The sequence below is a fragment of the Crocodylus porosus genome, unplaced genomic scaffold (assembly GCF_001723895.1).
Source record: "Crocodylus porosus isolate Cpor-Errol unplaced genomic scaffold, CroPor_comp1, whole genome shotgun sequence".
Lineage (NCBI taxonomy): Eukaryota > Metazoa > Chordata > Crocodylia > Crocodylidae > Crocodylus > Crocodylus porosus.
This window is the reverse complement of record NW_017728949.1, coordinates 14,070,445-14,088,552: the sequence shown is the minus strand read 5'-3', so window position 1 is coordinate 14,088,552 and position 18,108 is coordinate 14,070,445. Positions and strand designations below refer to the sequence as shown.

Below are 18,108 nucleotides of genomic sequence, written 5' to 3'. Positions count from 1 at the left end.
GGGTCACCTCATCCCCCTAGATTTAACTTCCCTACTGTAACAGTGAGAGGGGGACAAATTCAAGCCAAACCTCCAATAAATTAGATTCTATATTTGGAAAATTAAAACAAATGTATATGTTTTCCATATATAGAGTCTAATTGCTGGAGGGTCATCTTACATTCACAGCTGTCTTATAATCGAGTAAATATGGTAATTTGAGATGTGCCAAGAGGTTCTTGAAGGACAACTTCTTAAATCTCATGCATATTCTTTCCAGAATATTTTTCTGGTACTAAATTTCTTTTAATCTTTTATTAAATAGTACAGTAATATGGGTCTCTGAGGGCCTAAGAAAGGTTTCTTTAGTAATATGCTGAATATGTTGAAAATTCTTCTGGGTCCTCTACTAGAGAAGGGGGTAGAATCACTTTTACTACCAGCCCCTAGAGCTTTTATATGAATTACTCAGTACCTGAGGTTTATTTAGCCAATTAAGATCAAGATTTCCATCACCGAGTGTGGTACAATAGATAATGTTATCTGTGACTCCATCCTCAGAAGCTGAAACTAGTGCAGAAGGTGGCAGCCCATTCTTACATTTATATTTTACAGCACTTAAGCACAGGTCTAAATTCATTTTTTATAAGCAGCATATTATTATTACAACTCTTTTACAGTAATTTTTGTGTTACATGTCTTTGAACTACACCCACCAAAAAAAATAGCCAGATAAAATGTTTCGGAAAAGATAGTTTCCTTGAACAAACTCAGTCAACGTAGTGGAATATGCTATGAAGACACTACCTAGAACCTCACATTTCAGTCATGACCTGCATAATGAAGATAAAAGGACTAATAAACTGTGGACAATTAATCCTGTTTGCACAGTACTCAAAGTAAAAGCTTTTAAGTTTAAACAGAATAGATTCCCAAGGTGCACTCTAGCACTTTTCTTGCAAATTATATACATCAGGTTGTTTTCACAATTCCAATAGTAGAGAAATTGCTCAAGATTACCTTCAATTGTAGCAAAATGAGCAACAACAAAGTTTACACTGACAAGAAAACTACTGTTTCAAGCCTATCTAAAAAGGAATCAAATATAGGGGCTTATAAAAAAAAAATCTAGCTCATCCAAATAATAAAAGTACACTTAATGGCGATGTTTGATAAGATATAGAAGGAAGACAATCTACAATACGTTATAAAATTTAACGCATATCCTGAAGTGGATTCTCTGTAGTTGATAGATAACCTGTATTTAATACTGGAGACCTCACTTTATAGAATGATAATAATAAAGATGCTTTCATTCAAGTGGTATAGCCACAGATCAACCATACAAATAAAAGCACCCTTATCCGTGTGCTAAACTCTGCATGACGATCTCTCAACATACCTTACTGTTAGTGCACATTCACTGAAAAAACAGAGATAACTACTTGTTCTGTGAGCTAAAAAAATGTCAAAAGCTATTGCTCAGCTAATGACTTGGCTTCGTGACGAAACTTCCAAACTATATTTTGTCAGATCCCGTAAAGAACTTTTATGAATTCAGGAAATAAAAATGAAGACACAGCAGCATTACAGTAAAAAAATTCAGTAAGTTTTGGGTAAAGGGAACTAGTAGTTTAGCACCCAGGCCTCTTAGAATTTCCAAATATTATTGCAGCATCAATGCATGTCATCATTTGAAGACTCCAAATAAGCGTAACTAGAAATTTTAATGTACTAAAAAATTCAGTAAGACCTTTACAATTAAAAATCTTCTGTTCCTAGTAAGCAAGAGTCAAGACTGCTTCATTTATAATGCTTTTATCACATCAACAATACATGAATATCATGTTTATTCATTAACTGCTGCAGCAGAGCTACCAAGGTAAGATTATAGTTACTGTTACTTGGGAACTTCAAAATGGCAGTTTTAAAATTCTTGTTATAACCCAAATCTTCCACAACACAAGATTCATGAAATTTTGTTCCTCAAAAGAATGAAACTTTTTTTCAAAGCCATCAATGAATGAGGTCTACTATATCAGAGACCACAGGTACACTTTTCAAAAAGACCCAAGTCACTTAAAAGCTTGAATCCCACTGAAAGCCAATGAGGTTTAAGCTCCTAAATCACTCTTCCAAAAACAGCATCCTTTATCTTCTCCTAGCACAAGGTGCCAAGTCATTTGTACTCCTCCAAGACACTGCAGATCACAGATTAGACTGCAGGATAAGAGACAGCGACAGTGTTTTCAGCTAAGCAGATCTGAACAAGAAATAAACATTCAGGGAATATTAGATAAACATGAACTCTAACCACTTCAGAAGAGACACAGGATCTGTTAACTTGTATTAGAAAAAATCCTTCTACCGTAAATAGTACGATACATTATCGGCTAGACTTTACTTCCTGCAAAATAATTAGGGGTGCACTGATAAAGATTTTTTGGGCCAATACCAATGGCCAATTATTAACAAGCCTTATCAGTCAATACCGATCCGATTGCCAATAAGCAGCCTGGCAGCTTAAAGAGCAGCATCTGGCTGGTAAGTTGGTTCTGGGGAAGGGGAAAGGGCATGGGGAGAGCAGATCGAGGCAGGGAGTGGGGTAAATGCTGCCCAGCCACGGTGGGGCACAGGACTGAGCCGCAAGCAGCTTCTCCATGGCAGGGGGGGTGGAGGGGGGGTGCCACTGCTGCACACACTTCCAGGGACTCATGGGAGAAGGCAGGCTGCCACTGTGAGCTGGAGCCAGGGGCCACTTCCCGGCAGGGGGACTGGGCCAGGTCTGTGCTTGGGGCAAGCAGTAGCAGCACGAGGAGGAGGGGCTACAGAGGGGTTGGGAGAGTTTTGGGGTGGCCACAACCCCCTACACACAGCCCCCCTTCCCAGTTCCACTGCCCACCTAGAGTGTAGCCCCAGCCCAACCCCCCTGCTGGGAAGAGCCTGGTGCCACCCCTGGGTCCAGCCCACAGCAACAGCCTGCCCTCGCCCTGTGCACAGATCCAGGGAGCATGCATCTTCCCATGCCTTCACCACAGTGTGCACAACAGCAGGAGCTGTCCCCCACCCCGCCCCATGCTCCTCCAATAAACTGCTCAGAGCTCTGGCCCACGTCCCACCCCAGCTGGGTAGCACCAGCTGCAGCTCCACTCCCTCCCACACTGCAAGGACCTCAATTTGCCCCCCATCCTCCACCATGCCCTTTCCCCACAATGGGTATGTAAATCCAGAACTACCTTTAAGAAGTCTCTAGTCATTTATGAGAGACGGAAGGAAAGAATGAAAATGCTAAAAAGATTCCAACTAAAGTTACTGATAAATATGTCCATACATCTGCAAATATCAAAAGATGTCCCAAAAGAAAGTACATAAGATCAGACTAAGCAGTAATAAACAAGGTTGGGGGGGGGGGGGATTTTAAAACATGACACGTATAGTATTGTTCACTCCTTCAATATATTGTTATTGAAAAGAACTATGATGCTTCCTGTACATGATGGCTCCACAAAAAAAAATTCTCTCTTAGAAAAAGGAGACAACACAGAGACAAAAAAGCACATTTGACTTGTATTTGGAAAGCAAAGGTCATGTTAAAATAAAGTGAAAATTTCTGAGAGAGGATAGAGAACAAAATGTTTCATCTCCCTTATCTTGGGAATAAGTGAGATATTTCAGAGGTTGAACCTAGGCAGTCCCACTTTGTAAAGGGCCTAAGTTCTCCTTGACAAAGTGTTGGAAGACTTAACTCCAGTGGAGCAACCTCCTAGCTTCATGCCAGTGCTAAGTTAACAAAAGGAAATTACTCAGCTACCTATCCTCCTAGCCTATTTGACAGCAGTAATACCTAGTGAGCTGGTGTCAAAAAGAAATAAGTTGGCAGAGTATTTTCCTGTTTTAAAAGGGCTTTAATCTATCCAGATCAAAGGCTAGGGTTATTTTAACATAACAGAGGACATGGACAGGGATAACCTTTTCATTCAAAAAAGCTCATCATCAACAGAAGAGTCCCTTGGCAAATTTATGCATATTTCAGAGACCAGTTGACATTCAATGTTCAAATGTAATAATAAGGTTACTATTTTTAAAAGTTTTATTTGCCCAGATATTTATTCAGGACTCCAAAATCTATCTGGGTCAGAACTGTTCTGTAATTTTGACTACTGAAGTATACCTGAAATAACACCTTAATTTTCACTTAGTGCCATGTGTTCCCTCAGGAAAGATGAGATTTATTGCAATATCTGACAGCTTAGGAAGAACAGAAGGAAGGATTTTCAGAAAACTTTAATGCTTGGGACCCAAGTTTTGTCTGGCACTTTATATATTACATGAAACACATGAATTAAAATCAATGCCCATCTCAAATGGGCAAGTCCTGGAACACTACTGATAGCAGCAGCAGGCAAACTTGACCCTGGAGGACACTTTAAAAACCCTCCTGTTTTCAGCGTTTGCTAAAAAAAGGAATTAAGACCTTGAAAGGTCTGGCTTTCTACAGAGAGATTTTGCCATCCCTCTCATGAAGGGAGGGCATGAGAAGCAAGATAAGCTCTAAAAACAGGCCTCCCACCTGCTTTCCATCATACAGCTAATCTTCAACTTCTCTCAGTATTTGACCATTCAAAGCATCTTAGTACACAGCTGCAAACCTTGATCTTTAGCCAAGCTTCCATAGCCAAGTCACAGGGAGTTATGGGAAGAGGCCTCTAACCTGGCCGACCCAGACACCTGATGCTCAGAAGACCTGAAAACATTTATTCCGAAGCAAGTGACCTCACAACTACACCATCCACATCCAAGGCTAAATCACATCTTGGCCCTTAGAGATAAGCTTTTTAAATTCCCAATGTTTCTCTTGTGAAAGAAAATAGACTGGGTTGGATGCCTTTTTCCACCATGCCACATAGCCTTTGGCCTGACACACCTAGTATTCCACAGCTTTAACCATTACAGCTATGAATTGGTAGATTCTTCTAGCCAGTAGTACAAATGTGCTTTCTCCTCAGTCAAATTTTAAATGGCCTGGGTGTTTTCCTGATTACATTTTGAAAACCAAGAGTGAGAGTGGTACCATTTAAAAACATGGGGGGGTGGGGGTTGAGCATTAGTTTTGCTACCCCCCCCCCCCCAAAAAACAAAAAAACAAAAAAAAGGCTATGCTGGGCTTGGTCATTTTGCTGAACTTCAGCATGAAAAAATTCTGCTCCTCACTCTTCCTCCTCTAGCAGAAGCAGCAGCTTAGAAGTCATTGTTTCACAACTCCCTTTTTATCCTGTGAAAATACTGTAGTACCCCACATGTTGCTCTGGTCTATCTCCTTTCTTTCCCACTCCCCCTATTTCAAGTGAATAATCCTAGCAGTCCCAGCCATTCTGCAGTCTCCCTGGTCACTTAGAAGGGAAATAACCACCTAAGGCTCCCTGCATCTTTCTCCTCCTTTCTTTTGTCTGAGAAGCCAGCACTTCAGTACAATTTTTATTTGCCCTGGGTAAATAGAATATTTCAAGTCCTCATCCAATAAACTTACACTTATATAATGTTATCTATCTTGCAAGATAAAATAATATTCTGCATGCCTTTCTTTCTAAAGTAACATAACTTGTCAAAAAAAGGCATTTTCCTTCTTACCAGAACTAGGCATGTGGTTCACTCTAGGTGGATTCAGCAGCTCCACTGGCTGGTCTCGGGCAGAAAGTCCATCTGGAAAATGGAAGAAACAGTTCACATTAATTAGTTAATGATTTTGGAATGCCTATAATAGCTAATCAATGCAACATGACAAAACAATACAAATTCCACAAGTCACTAAGGATACTATGAAAGCAGCAGCATAACAATTACTATTCAAAACCCCGAAGAAGATATACTTCAGTCTAAATTGTGTTCTAGGTTTGTCTGCATTCAGTGCCTACCTATATTTTTCAGAACCCAAGGAGATTTGACTTGTCAATCTTACAGAAAGGCTGGAGTAAATAAGCCCTGTCACAGAGAAACTAAATGGCTATTCATTTTCTATTTAATGACAACATGGTGAAGCTGCTAACAAACAGCCCTGGGAAGAAAATTCTGAAAACAGGTATAATACGCTGGTAAAGAAACCTGACAAACACTGCAGGAAATTAAAGTGCATAGATATGCATCACAAGTCCTCTTTTGCAATGGTTTGACTCTCAGAGGAGATATTTACAAAAACATTTGTTTTGTAAATTAAACGCTGAAAACCATTTAGACAGAGCATTTCTCCACAGAAAGGTTTCAACAATACCTTGTATATAAAATATTAAAGAAAAAGGGTATTATATGCAACTACTCTAGTTTGCCAGATCAGACTTCTAGATTTTGCCAAAATAACATGAAATAAAAACACCAAAATGATGGCATGATATAAACTGCATCAAATAGAATATTCTAGTTGGTGTAATCCAAAACTACTGTCTGAATGCAAAAAAGATGTGCAACTCAAATGTGCCTCTTCACTCTTTCAAAGCCAAGACTTTTTCTCCAACTATGCCACTGTCCCAAAGCTACTTCCTCTTTATTTAGCTTGTTGTTCTCCAGGGTTCTGCTGAATTTTATGTTATACACATAAAATGTGATGAAGCTATATACTGTTCTAGAAATACTGAAACAGGCTCTCTCAGGTTTAAAGCAAGAGAGACTGCAACAAATTTTATTCTTTATTTACATGTTAATATTCTTCATAAATAAAAAACACACTATAATCTGTGCTACACAGCTTCTCTATTCTGAATAGTTTGTGGGGAAAAAATAATTAAGATTTCTTCATTGTATGCATTACTTGTCTTTTGGTACCAATCAGGGCATAGGTAGTCTCAGGCCAGCATCAGTAAATTGACTGACTTGCTATGACCATTTTCTTTCAAAATATAGTAAGTACTACCCCATGGTCTACAGCTTTGAAGTGTTTTCCTTTTTATACAATAGCCAATAAAGTGATTGAGGTCCGACTAAGAAGGTATATGCACTTTTATGGGTGCAGGTTACCTGGACAAAGCAGAACTAATGACAGCAAGTCTGAGGACGAAGTGACTAAAATTATATCAGTACTATTAACTGAGAATGTACATTCGTTATTTATGAAACAAGTTCAAAACTTTGTGGGAGCATTAGACCACAGGCTGCAAAGGAATACCTATTCTCCCATCTGCATGCTCAGTAAAGAGTTCAACTCTTGGATGCTGAATTAATCCAGCCTACACACACATTTGTCACCTCAGTGCTCAGTGTTAGCCTAATATAAAACACAGTATTTGGGGCAATACTGCTGTTGAGAAGCAAAAGTCAGGAACTCACTTATTAAGCAGCTTTATATTAGCAGCAGATGTGCTCAATAAACTCTCTTAGATTCCTGTTTGGAATACAGAATTTGATTTTGACCTTCAAAGTCATAAATTATTTAGTCCTGGATTAATGAAGCAAGGTCCCCCTTCTTGTGCTATAGCCACAGCTCTGATCATAGTTGTTGAAACTGAAGCCACCTCAATACAGAGAAGAGTGGCTGGCACAGATTTCTGTGACAGCCTCCTGGATGTAGAAGAACCCATCCCCACCCCCTTGGAGCACCGAGGTTTCGATTTCTAAGCCATCTGGCGTGCTCTTTTGTTTTGTTTTTTGGAAGAATGTTTTGAGAGTGGATGAAGTGACACTTAGCCAGGGTTATTTACCAGCATGAGGTGACTACAGTCATAATCTGGTCTGATCTCATGCTGTACAGACATGGGCTATTGATTTCAGTGGATCAGTATTTTTTTTATTATGAATTTAAATCTTTAAAAGAGCTTCAAGAATTTAGATGCATGTTTCTAGTACTTGCATTTTTTAAAAAATGCAGTTAAAACAAGCCAACAAAACATCCAAATGACTGGAGTTAAACACACACCCAAATCATTTTTTAAAAGTAAAAAGCTGTAAAGTAATGAAGAAAAATTAAAGTTAAAATCTTTTCCCTATGACACTAAACTCCTTAAATATAGATCCCAAGGACAGAACCAAACACATCAAGCCACAGATCCTTTAATACTTGATATATTAAAATCATAAAATCTCTACGCTGAAAGGAGGAAGTAAGATACCATAAGGAGAAGATGGCAGTTCCTAGTATATTTTTTAGGAGGTCTGGGTCTCCAGTCTCCAAGAAGAAATGTGTTGTTTTGTTTGGAGGGGAGATGTTAGGATAAGCTTCCAGGAAGAAAGCACTCTTCTTCAGGTCATGTCTATTCTATAATCAGCAGACAACTGCAAATTTCGTCTGTCTAGGGAAATTAGTTTTAGAATCATAGGGTGTCTATACACGAGCAGAGAAGCCGCTCTGCTTCGGCACAAACTTAATTAATCAAGTGTGCTGGAGTGTGGCAATTGCTGCGCTCCAGCAGCCTCCTGCATTTTGTGCATCAGAACTTCCCTGCTTAAAAATAGTGGTGGGGGTGCTTGAACTAAATCTCATCAAACAAGCTTTAGTTCAAGTGCCCCCACTGCTATTTTTAAACAGGGGGATGCTGATAGACGAGACATAGCAGCGCTTTAAATTAATAAGAGCAGCTCTCGGAGCCACTCTCATTAAACCACTGCCTTCTCCACCCCCAGAGCACATGTAAACATGCCCATAGAGAAGTGGGACTGAAAGGGACCTCCAGAGGTCACCTAGTCCAAGCCCATGCCTGAGGCAGGATCATCCCTATCCAAACCATCCTATACAATTCATAATCTAAACTGCATAAGAATACCATCAGCCCTGACACAGCACATACCTAACACCCTAACCTGCTACAGATAAAGCAGGAGACCTAAGGCAGCCAATGTCCTGCTTCTATGAAAAGTTGTCAATATATGTTCAAAAGATCCCAGGTACAGGGCCATAACCACTGCCACAGAGGAAGGCAAAAACCTACACAGTCTGTACCAATCTGACCATGGGGTAAAATTCCTTCCTGACCCCAAATACGGCAAGATATCAGGTTTGGGGACCAAACAGTGAAATCCAGAATGTGCGGGTATTTTCTTTCTAAATTAAAATCATACATTCATTAACAGCATGAAGTTATGCTCAAGAAAGAATGAATATCAAATACACCCCATCAAGATCACAAATGTTATATTCACACAAAATATAATGGAAGCTGGTCAGGTGTTAGTGTGTGTTAGATGCTACTGATCAATCATATAAATCATAGCCACAGAAATTAATCATAACAAGTATGTCAGATATTGCAAAAGTAGCTGTGTTCTCTTACAGACTCATTTAAAAGGATTCTGAAAGCAATTCAAGTATCAAGAATCGAAAGAACTGGGTTATTACAATCTTTGTTATAAAGACTAAAACAGTAAATATTTTTATTAAGCAGATAACTAGGGCAAGTAGAATACTGGAAGATCTCCAAAATCTTTTCTACAAAGAAGTTACCACATGTACTTGGAAAAAAATATTTAAACCATTATAACTATCAAATTGGTCAGACTTGCACCACATACCAAAAGGCCACAAATCCAGGTTAAGAACTCTCTTCCCTGTAAATGTCAATGTACTTCCTCCTCCTCCACCTACAGTGCTACTACCATCTAGAAATCCAAATTTGCTCTGATTGCTTTTCTCTCTCTCTTGCTCTTGAAAAAACAGACTGAAGCCTATAGTTCTAAAAAGTGAAATGCAAAAACCAGAGCAGGTAATTAATTATTCTACCAGCAGCAAACCTAGTGGAAATTCACCAAAGTTATGAGCCTTTGGAAAAGGAATGTTCAGACACTATTAGACTGTGATTAAGCACTCTCTATAGTTCAAGAAGCAAGTCTATATAAAGAAAAACAAACACAGCCATAAGTATAATACAAGCTGAACCCCACTGAAAACAAGCTAGCAATCCTGGGGAAGTCTGAACCGGAAAAAGAAAAGATGCTTTTTCTGTTGCATTCCTTTCTTACCAGGGTTACTGAAGACATTTAGTTCATAATTCTAATGACGTGCAACTGACCTTTACAATAGAAAAGAAACGCCCTACACAATTTTATGCTAATATGCATGAACAAGTAAAAGGATACGAGACTTTATGGATCTACAAATGTCAAAATGAATAAAACAAATTTCCATTACCCAAAGAAAGTTTTGCCCCAACTCCCACTTTTACACATTTCCCCAGCCCTGACAGAGAGAAAAAAAGGGCCAGGAAATAGGGGCAGTGTGTATGACATTTTATATAAAACATTATACATAATATGCATATATCCCCTTCACTCTAGCATATTATGTATAATGTTTTTTGTAGTCACATAAATATAAAAATGTCACACACAAGCCCTATTTCTTGCATACTCTTTCCCTGATTCTTTTTCCAGAGGGGGAGGCAGTACAGGTAATGGTGGCCATGGCTTCTTTGTCCTACTACAGGAAATAGGTGGGAAGGATAATATCTCCATGCTAATGCCCCTTCAATGACTCATTTCTACAGAAAGTTATAGAATCTGGTTAAGCTACAAAAAGGCAGTGTGGATAACAACACCCTACCACTTTTGAAGATCACATACCTAGCCGATTTTTGCTGATTCTTTGGAGACTGAGAGATGTATAGATTTAAAACATGACTAATTCATTGGCTAACATCAGGGTCAAAATATCTAAATACTAAAGGTCTAATCCAAATCTCACTGATCTCAGGCTCCATGAGCCAGTGCCCTGATTTGAGCATAAAAAACCCCCCAAAAAAACTTAGTACCACCATTAGACATGCAGGCAGTAAAACAACTTAAAGTATTATAAGCATTCCAGTTACATGGATTAAATTCATTTTTCCAAGTACCTAATCAAATTATTTTCAGATGAGACCTATTAATGAAATGTTCATACAGTGCTTAAAAGTACTGTTTCATATAGTCCGTAAAAGTATTTTGTGCAAAATAATTTTGAAGTTTTTCCAAAGCTTATTTTGGGAGCACAAACAGGTAGGGTTAAAATCAGAACAGCAGACGTGTAAAACATTTTAAAGCTATTCTAGGACATAAGAGACAAAGAAAACAAAGTTCTATAAATATACTCAAAGGCTAGGGACAGACATTGCACAGTCTGGTTTAAGTGATGAGAAACTGGCTTAAACCTGTAACAGAACAGAGGTTCAGTGCACATAAACCAGTTTGAAAATGGTTGAAATCGGGTTCAGATAAACGTGACTGAATGTAGTATCAGACTAAAGTGATTTGGGTCAAACCAGTTTATGCAACGTCTGTCCCAGACCCCTTCCTGGTTTAAATCAAATCAGACTCCCCCAGCATTCCAGATGCTTTGCAACTCTGAGCAGGGCTCTGCTCCAGCCCAGCAGAGCTGGCCCTGCCCTTCTGCTCCCTGGCTGCAGCTCTAGCAGAGACTGCAGGCATCTGCCTGGCTTCCTCCTGCTTGCTCCTCTCCCCCTTACCACGTCCTGCTAAGCAAAGTACCTACTCTCTGCCTTACACAGACCCTCTCAGCATTAGCTAGCAGGTCACAAGCTAGCTAAGGTCAGTGCTGGCAGACAGGACAAAGGCAGAATCAACAGGTAGCTGATAACGTCCCTGTGTTGTTTCCTTAATGGAGTGATAAACACTGAATTAGGGGTGATAAACACAGTGTTGTCGATTCCCTGCTGGGCTGGTGGGGGGAAGGGGACCCCTCCCTAATCAGAGCATCCTGCTAGACCTGGCCACACCCACCCCAGCTCAGCACTACAGGAGGGAAGGAAGGGCTGCTCTAGCACCCCTCGGCTTCTAGCCTGAGCCACTGCAGGCATGTGCCTGCACTTTTTCAGTCCAGAGGGGATGTCTGTTTGGTTACAAACTGGTTTAGCCTTGCCGGGTTAGACTGCAAATATTGAATCTATTCAGGCTCAGGCTTTTTGAATGCCTGTCCCTAGCCTAAGTAAAGGGAACTCAAGAAAGGTATTGGTTCATTACTGAAGAAGGGAAGGAAGCAAATAAACTTATGACACCGAAGGATGCAGTATTCAAGAACTTCTTTACTTCCATCATTACAAAAAGATTAACTGTAACCATAGACTTGAAGCAGAGGACTGCAGGCTAAAAACTCATGAAATACATACATGCATGCATTGATACAATGCAATCAAGACAGTAGGTCCAGGCCCAATGAAATCTACCTTGGAATACTTAAGGAAGCAGCCCAATCAATCTGTCTCTATACACCATTAGTGATTAACTGAATTCAAGGAATATGAGCAAGACCCCAGAAGACTAGAGAAGATGGTACATATGAAAAAAAAAGCTATAGAAAAAAACAGAATTTGGGGAAAGGGGGGGGGGAGTGAGGGGAAAAGGGACGGACAGATACAAGAGGAATTACTGAACAGTTGACTTAACTTCTTTTATTGGAAGGATACCATATTTCACGGTGTGTAAGTTGAGGCTTGAAGACAAAATATTTACCTTTAAGTTTCTACCTGGACTCATACACTGCATATATTCTTTTAACCCCCCACCCCAACCCCAGCAGTACCCCAGCCAAACCCTGACCTGACCTGCTTCACCTACCATGAGATGCCATACCTGTTGCTGGAGACCATGGGCCAAGCACAGCCTGTGGTCCTTGCCATCACCATGGAGACGCCACTCAGCCCCATCCCCTGCCAGTGGCACTGTGGCACATATCCACCCCTGCGTGCCCAGCCCACAGTGAGGGCATGCAGAAGCCGGTATAAGCCAAACCTGTATTTCTGATCCAAAATGTTAGGTTAACTTATACACCAAATCTATGAAAATCCTAACTTCTTGGATTGGAGAAGTAGTCGACCTATATACCATGTCGATCTGTACACTATGAAATATGGTAATCAGTGTATAAGAACCAAGAAGATAATTAGGTGATAAACAGCAAGCAATATGGTTTTGTCGAAAACAAATTATGTCAACCCATTAGATGGGCACCCAACTAGATGGGCATACCTAGAGAAAAACAAGGTTGAGGAACAGCCAGCATGAATTCACCAAGAACAAGTTATGCCTGACCAAAATGATTTCCTTCTACAACAAAGGTAACAGGCACAGTGGACAGGGAAAGAGCATGGAATATGATATACCTTGACTTTAGCAAGGTTCTTCACATAGTCTCTCACAATATTCTTGTTGCAGGGCACTTCAGTGCCCTGCTCCTACAAAGAGGTACAGGTGCCGGTTGCCAGGGCAACCACAGTTGGTCAGCTGACTGGAAGGGGGCAGGGCCTGACCTATATAAAGGATCCAGGCTGAAGCTGGGGGATCAGTTCCCCACTAGCAGCCAAGAAAGAGGGAGCTCTGCTGGAGTAAGCAGAGTAGAGATGCCTGATGGCCTGAGCAGCTTCTGCTTGAGAATACCGGGTGGAGGAAGCCCTGGTAAGGATTTTTGAATGATGGTTAGCCAGCTGGCTTAGAGTTTACGTTGCAGCCCAGGGGCTTCAGTTTTCTGTTCGTAGTTTTATAAGACCAGAGGACCAGGTGAGGCTAATAGGGGTTGGAGGAGGCCTCATAGGGGCTCCACGGTAGTGTGGGGACCCTGGTGCCAGAGAGGGCACAACATTTGGGGTGCACTGACCCCAGCCCTGAGAAGGGGCACAGAGGATTGGGGGCCAGGTAAGGCCGAGGCTGCCTGAGCCCCACAGGCACTTGTAGACCCAAGACGGGGGTTTGGGGGTCAAGTACGGGTATGGCCACCTGAGCCTCAACTGTGAGAAGCCCAAGGGTGGGCGCAGGCGAGAAGCCCCAGAGTGGGCTCGCTTAAGACTCGAGGAGGGGATTCAGGGGCCAGGCTCAGCTACGGCCACCCAAGCCCCAATTGTGAGAAACCCCAGGGCGGACACAGGCAAGAAACCCCAGAGCAGGCACTCGCTTTAAGACCCAAGGAGGGGATTTGGGGACCAGGCACAGCTATGGCCATCTGAGCCCCAATTGTGAGAGGCCCCAGTGCGGGCACGGCCATGAGAGGCCAGGGAGCATCTGCGGGAGGGCGCAGGCAATTGAGACAGGCCCAGAGAACCCGTGAGGGCGTGGCAAGGGAGTGACCATGCAACGTCCGGTACATCTGTGAGGCTTGGGGCGTGGTATAGGGGTGGCAGGAGCCACGCATAGCCCCTAAGGCTCTAGTGCACAAGTCATCTAAGACAGAGCACAGACTTGGATACATCAGGGGTACCGTGTCAAAGAGGACAAAAAAGGCAGCCCCCCTTAACACTATTTACATCAAAGACGTGGCGGGCAAGATGGTGAGGGTGCATTGACACCAACTTGGCACGGTAGGGGGCGCTAAGAGAGATCACGGCTGCTCCTAGGACCCCGCCCTGTGACAATTCTCATTAACTACAGAAATAAAGATTCAGTGAAAATGCTGTAAGGTGCATACGTAACTGGCTAAATCATACTCAACAAGTAATCATCAATGGCTCAGTGTCTTGCTGGGAGAAGATATCAAGTGGGGTACCCAAGTGTTCTGCCCTGGGTCTAGCATTGTGTAATATCTTCATTAACGATTTGGACCCGGGGAACTTCGCACACTTAACAAATATGCTGATGACCTGGACAGACTAGAGAAATGGTTCAAAAACCAATCAGATGAGATTCAACAAGCACAAGTGCAAAGTCCTGCACTTTCGACAGAATAACTGCATGCATAAATACATACTGGGAAGGATTATGCAGGACTTCAGAGAAAGACCTAGGCTTTACAGCAGATCTTAAACTGAATGAGACAACGGTATGCTCTTGCTTCAATAAAAAGCCAACAGTATACCAGGTTGTATTAACAGCAGTGTCATTCATGTCAGGGAAAGTGATTCTTCCCCCTATTCAGCACCGGTGAGAACTCGCCTAGAATACTGTGTCCAGTCTTAGGTTTAACACTTCAAAAAGGATGTAGACGTTTTGGAAACAGTCTAGTGGAAAAAGCCAAAAATGATTAGGGGGCTGGGTGGTAAGGCTTGAGCAAAGGCTGAAAGAACTACACCTGGAGAACAGAAGACTGAGGAGGGATTTGATAAGTCTTCAAATAGCTGAAGGGTGATTACAGAGGGGATGGAAATGGGCGTTACTCCATGATCTTGGGGGACACCATTAGGAGCAATGGCCTCAAGTTTCAACAGCAGAAATTTGGATTGGAGATTTGAAGGAACTTTCTGACTACAAGGGTGGTCAAATATTATAACAAGCTATCTAGGGAAGGTGTGGAATCTCCAACCTTGGAAGTTTTCAAGTTCAGGTTAAACAGACCCTTGACAAGAATGGTTTTAGTCAGGGCTAATCCCTGCCTTGAGCAAGAGGCTGGACTAGATAACTTCACAAGGTCCCATCCAGCCCTACTTTCCTATGATTCAAACTGATTGACAAAACCACACTCCGTTCCCAATGGTTCCCCAAAGTCCCCAAAACATTTTGAGCAACTTCTACATTTGTCTTTGATTTGGTTCCATTAACAATTGGAGGATGGAACAGAAAGTATTTACAAAATTTGCAAATGACATAGAGCATAGAGTTTGAAAGAACTCTGGCAGACAGGATCAGAATTCAAAATAGGTCTCAAAACAAATGGAAGAAAGGGTTTAACAATCACTAAAGATTAAGTTTCAAGATGCCAAGTAAAAAGAACTGTAATTTTTGAAGGAGAAATCAAATGCACAAATACAAAATGGAGAATAGCTGGACTAGACAACAGTAGAGAAGAAATAGATCTGGGATTTACAGAAGACCACAAACTGAGTGAATCAGTGTGATGGTAACTGGAAAAAAGTAACACTTGTGACTAGTAGGTTGTTAATACAATAGTTATAAGTTGTTCTCCCTGCCCAATGGGGTGAGAAATCATCTTAATTTTTAAAAAAAGATAATGAGACATTAGGAAATACTGCATGGCTATGAAAGAGGTAAGTAATAAGAGAAGGCTATTTAAGAAAGCTAAGGAATCCTCTTCATTCAAGATGTTTAAGAACAGATTAGACAAGTCTCCATCAGGGATAATGGAGTTGTACTTAATCTTGCCTCAGTATAAAATAGATTGGATGACTGAGGTCCTTTCCTACACTTAAGTTACTATGCGGCATGCAACAGCCTGTGTGCTGAGAATAGAATACAGTAAGTGTCTGCTGTTGGTAAAGACAGTTATCACCTTCAAATCCAAGTCATTAACCCCAACAGACTAATGGCTATGCCAATTACTTTCCCTTCCCTATCCTTTATTTAATATTAAAAAGTTAAAGTCACAGTGAGGTAAATGTGTTATCTAGAGTCCACAGGACTTGAAGTTCCCTTTCAATATGGTTTTGGGCTGGGTAGTCTCACAGATTTGTCTGCAGCTTTTCACACTATAATATGAACAAAGATTGTTTATTCACCTGAAGTCCCTGACTGCGGTAGACCATATCACTCTTCATTAGCATCCCAAGTGTGCTTCATCTATACCAGGGGTGGGCAATTATTTTGGGTGGGGGGCCACTTACTGGGTTTTGGCAAGCCATTGAGGGGCGCATGACAGGCAGCCAGGGGCAGATAAATATTAAATTTTCTAAAATTTTTTTAGGGGCCCTGCAGGCTAGATAGAACAGCCTGGCGGACCGCATCCGGCTCGCAGGCCGCATTTTGCCCACCACTGATGTATACACATACTCCAAACCCAGCTGATGAGGCTGCTCAGAGGTAGTGTGCAGCAACTGCTCCCAAACACACTGTCATCTCAAGAGTGCTCAGAGGGATGCCCTGGCCTAGAACTTCATCAGCATACTTCAAAGTTCCTGGTTATGTCAGCAGGTGAAGGTAGGCAAGTCATGGCCAAAAGTGGCTTTTGCTGGGACATCAATCTTTCATGTAGAATATTATGCTGTTCTACTGAATCATCCCAATGGTTAAACAATTAACATAGCCTGTTTACATTATTTTACCATCAATGTGCAGATTACATGCAGCTCTACATACCTTTCTTCAAGCCCAAAAAGGACAGAAATAGGTATGTTCTCTCCCACTAGCTAACAAAGAAAAGGCTTTACTAAAAGTATAGTCTCATCTCTTCCATTGTCCACAAAGCCTGAGCCCAGGGGTCATCAGTATGAGCTCTTTCGCCTAACAGAGATTCATCTGTCACCATAATGAGTGAAGACTGCAAGAGGACAGATAACATTCCTTTGCACACATCGTACTGAGGGATGAACCACAGAAAGAAAGTACCATGCTCATTTTTAAGAGGGTGCTTACCTGGTGAGTACTCTGTTCACAACCAAGACTGTTTGCATCTGATATGATGCTTCCTTTTCCAGAAAGAGAGAGTATACTTCAATAAAAAACAAAACGTAGAATCTTCTGGATTCTTTCAGTATGTACCTTACTTCATGGGCTTTGTCACTGAGCTTGTGCAATATTCTGGACGCCTTTGCAAAAACTGGACTCCTGCAGGTAGGGGAAACACATCATGACAACCCCCTCAGTCATAGAATTGGAGGTAGTGCCTGTCAGGTCCAAAACCACTTGAAGTGAGATCTTAGCTACAGCTTAGCCCTCTTAAGCTTTACATTAAAAAGGTTTCTTTTGATTCTGATGGCACTCTGATTTAGGCTGTCCACAAAGTGGACAGTATCCTCAAACAAGTAATATTTTGTAACAAGAGCATGGTAATCAGTAATTCAAAACTGACAACTTCCAGAGAAACACAGTTTTCACCCAAAGTGGTCTCACAAGTAGGAAACAAGAGGTCAGGGTTTGCCAGACTACATTGGCTGGGGCCCCTGAGGACTGATCGATTAGCAAGACCACAATTATTTAATGGAAATGCTGGAAAAAGGCCACCAAACTAACTTCCTCCAAGAAAATCTGCAAGGCTTAGGTTACATAAGACATTATGTCAAGAAAGTGCCAAAAAAGCCAATCTATGTCGCTATGGTAGAACAAACACTACATCTAATGAGAAGTAAAAGGGATTGGTTTTCTGCAATTCACCCTGTCTCAACCCTGGATATGAAGAGTCATCAGAAGGACAATGAAGAAGAAGAGCCCAGATAGTATGGCCTATTCACAATATAAAGAAAAACTGGGGCTACGTTACCACATCAGAAAAGCCAGAGAGAGGTCCTGGAGCCACTGAGACGGGCTCAGCGAGAGGGGGAGAGAAAATATAAATCGAAGATAAAA

General features: G+C 41.4%; 1 protein-coding gene across 7 annotated transcripts in view; it reads right to left on the bottom strand.

The window, feature by feature from the left end:
- HDAC4 (histone deacetylase 4) overlaps positions 1-18,108 on the bottom strand; it is a 407,925-nt gene that overhangs the window by 269,597 nt on the left and 120,220 nt on the right. For all 7 annotated transcript variants that reach the window (XM_019553979.1, XM_019553983.1, XM_019553981.1 and 4 more), the window contains one exon: positions 5,608-5,679. In XM_019553979.1, coding sequence (XP_019409524.1) covers positions 5,608-5,679 — 72 coding nt within the window. The remainder of the gene's footprint in view (positions 1-5,607; positions 5,680-18,108) is intronic.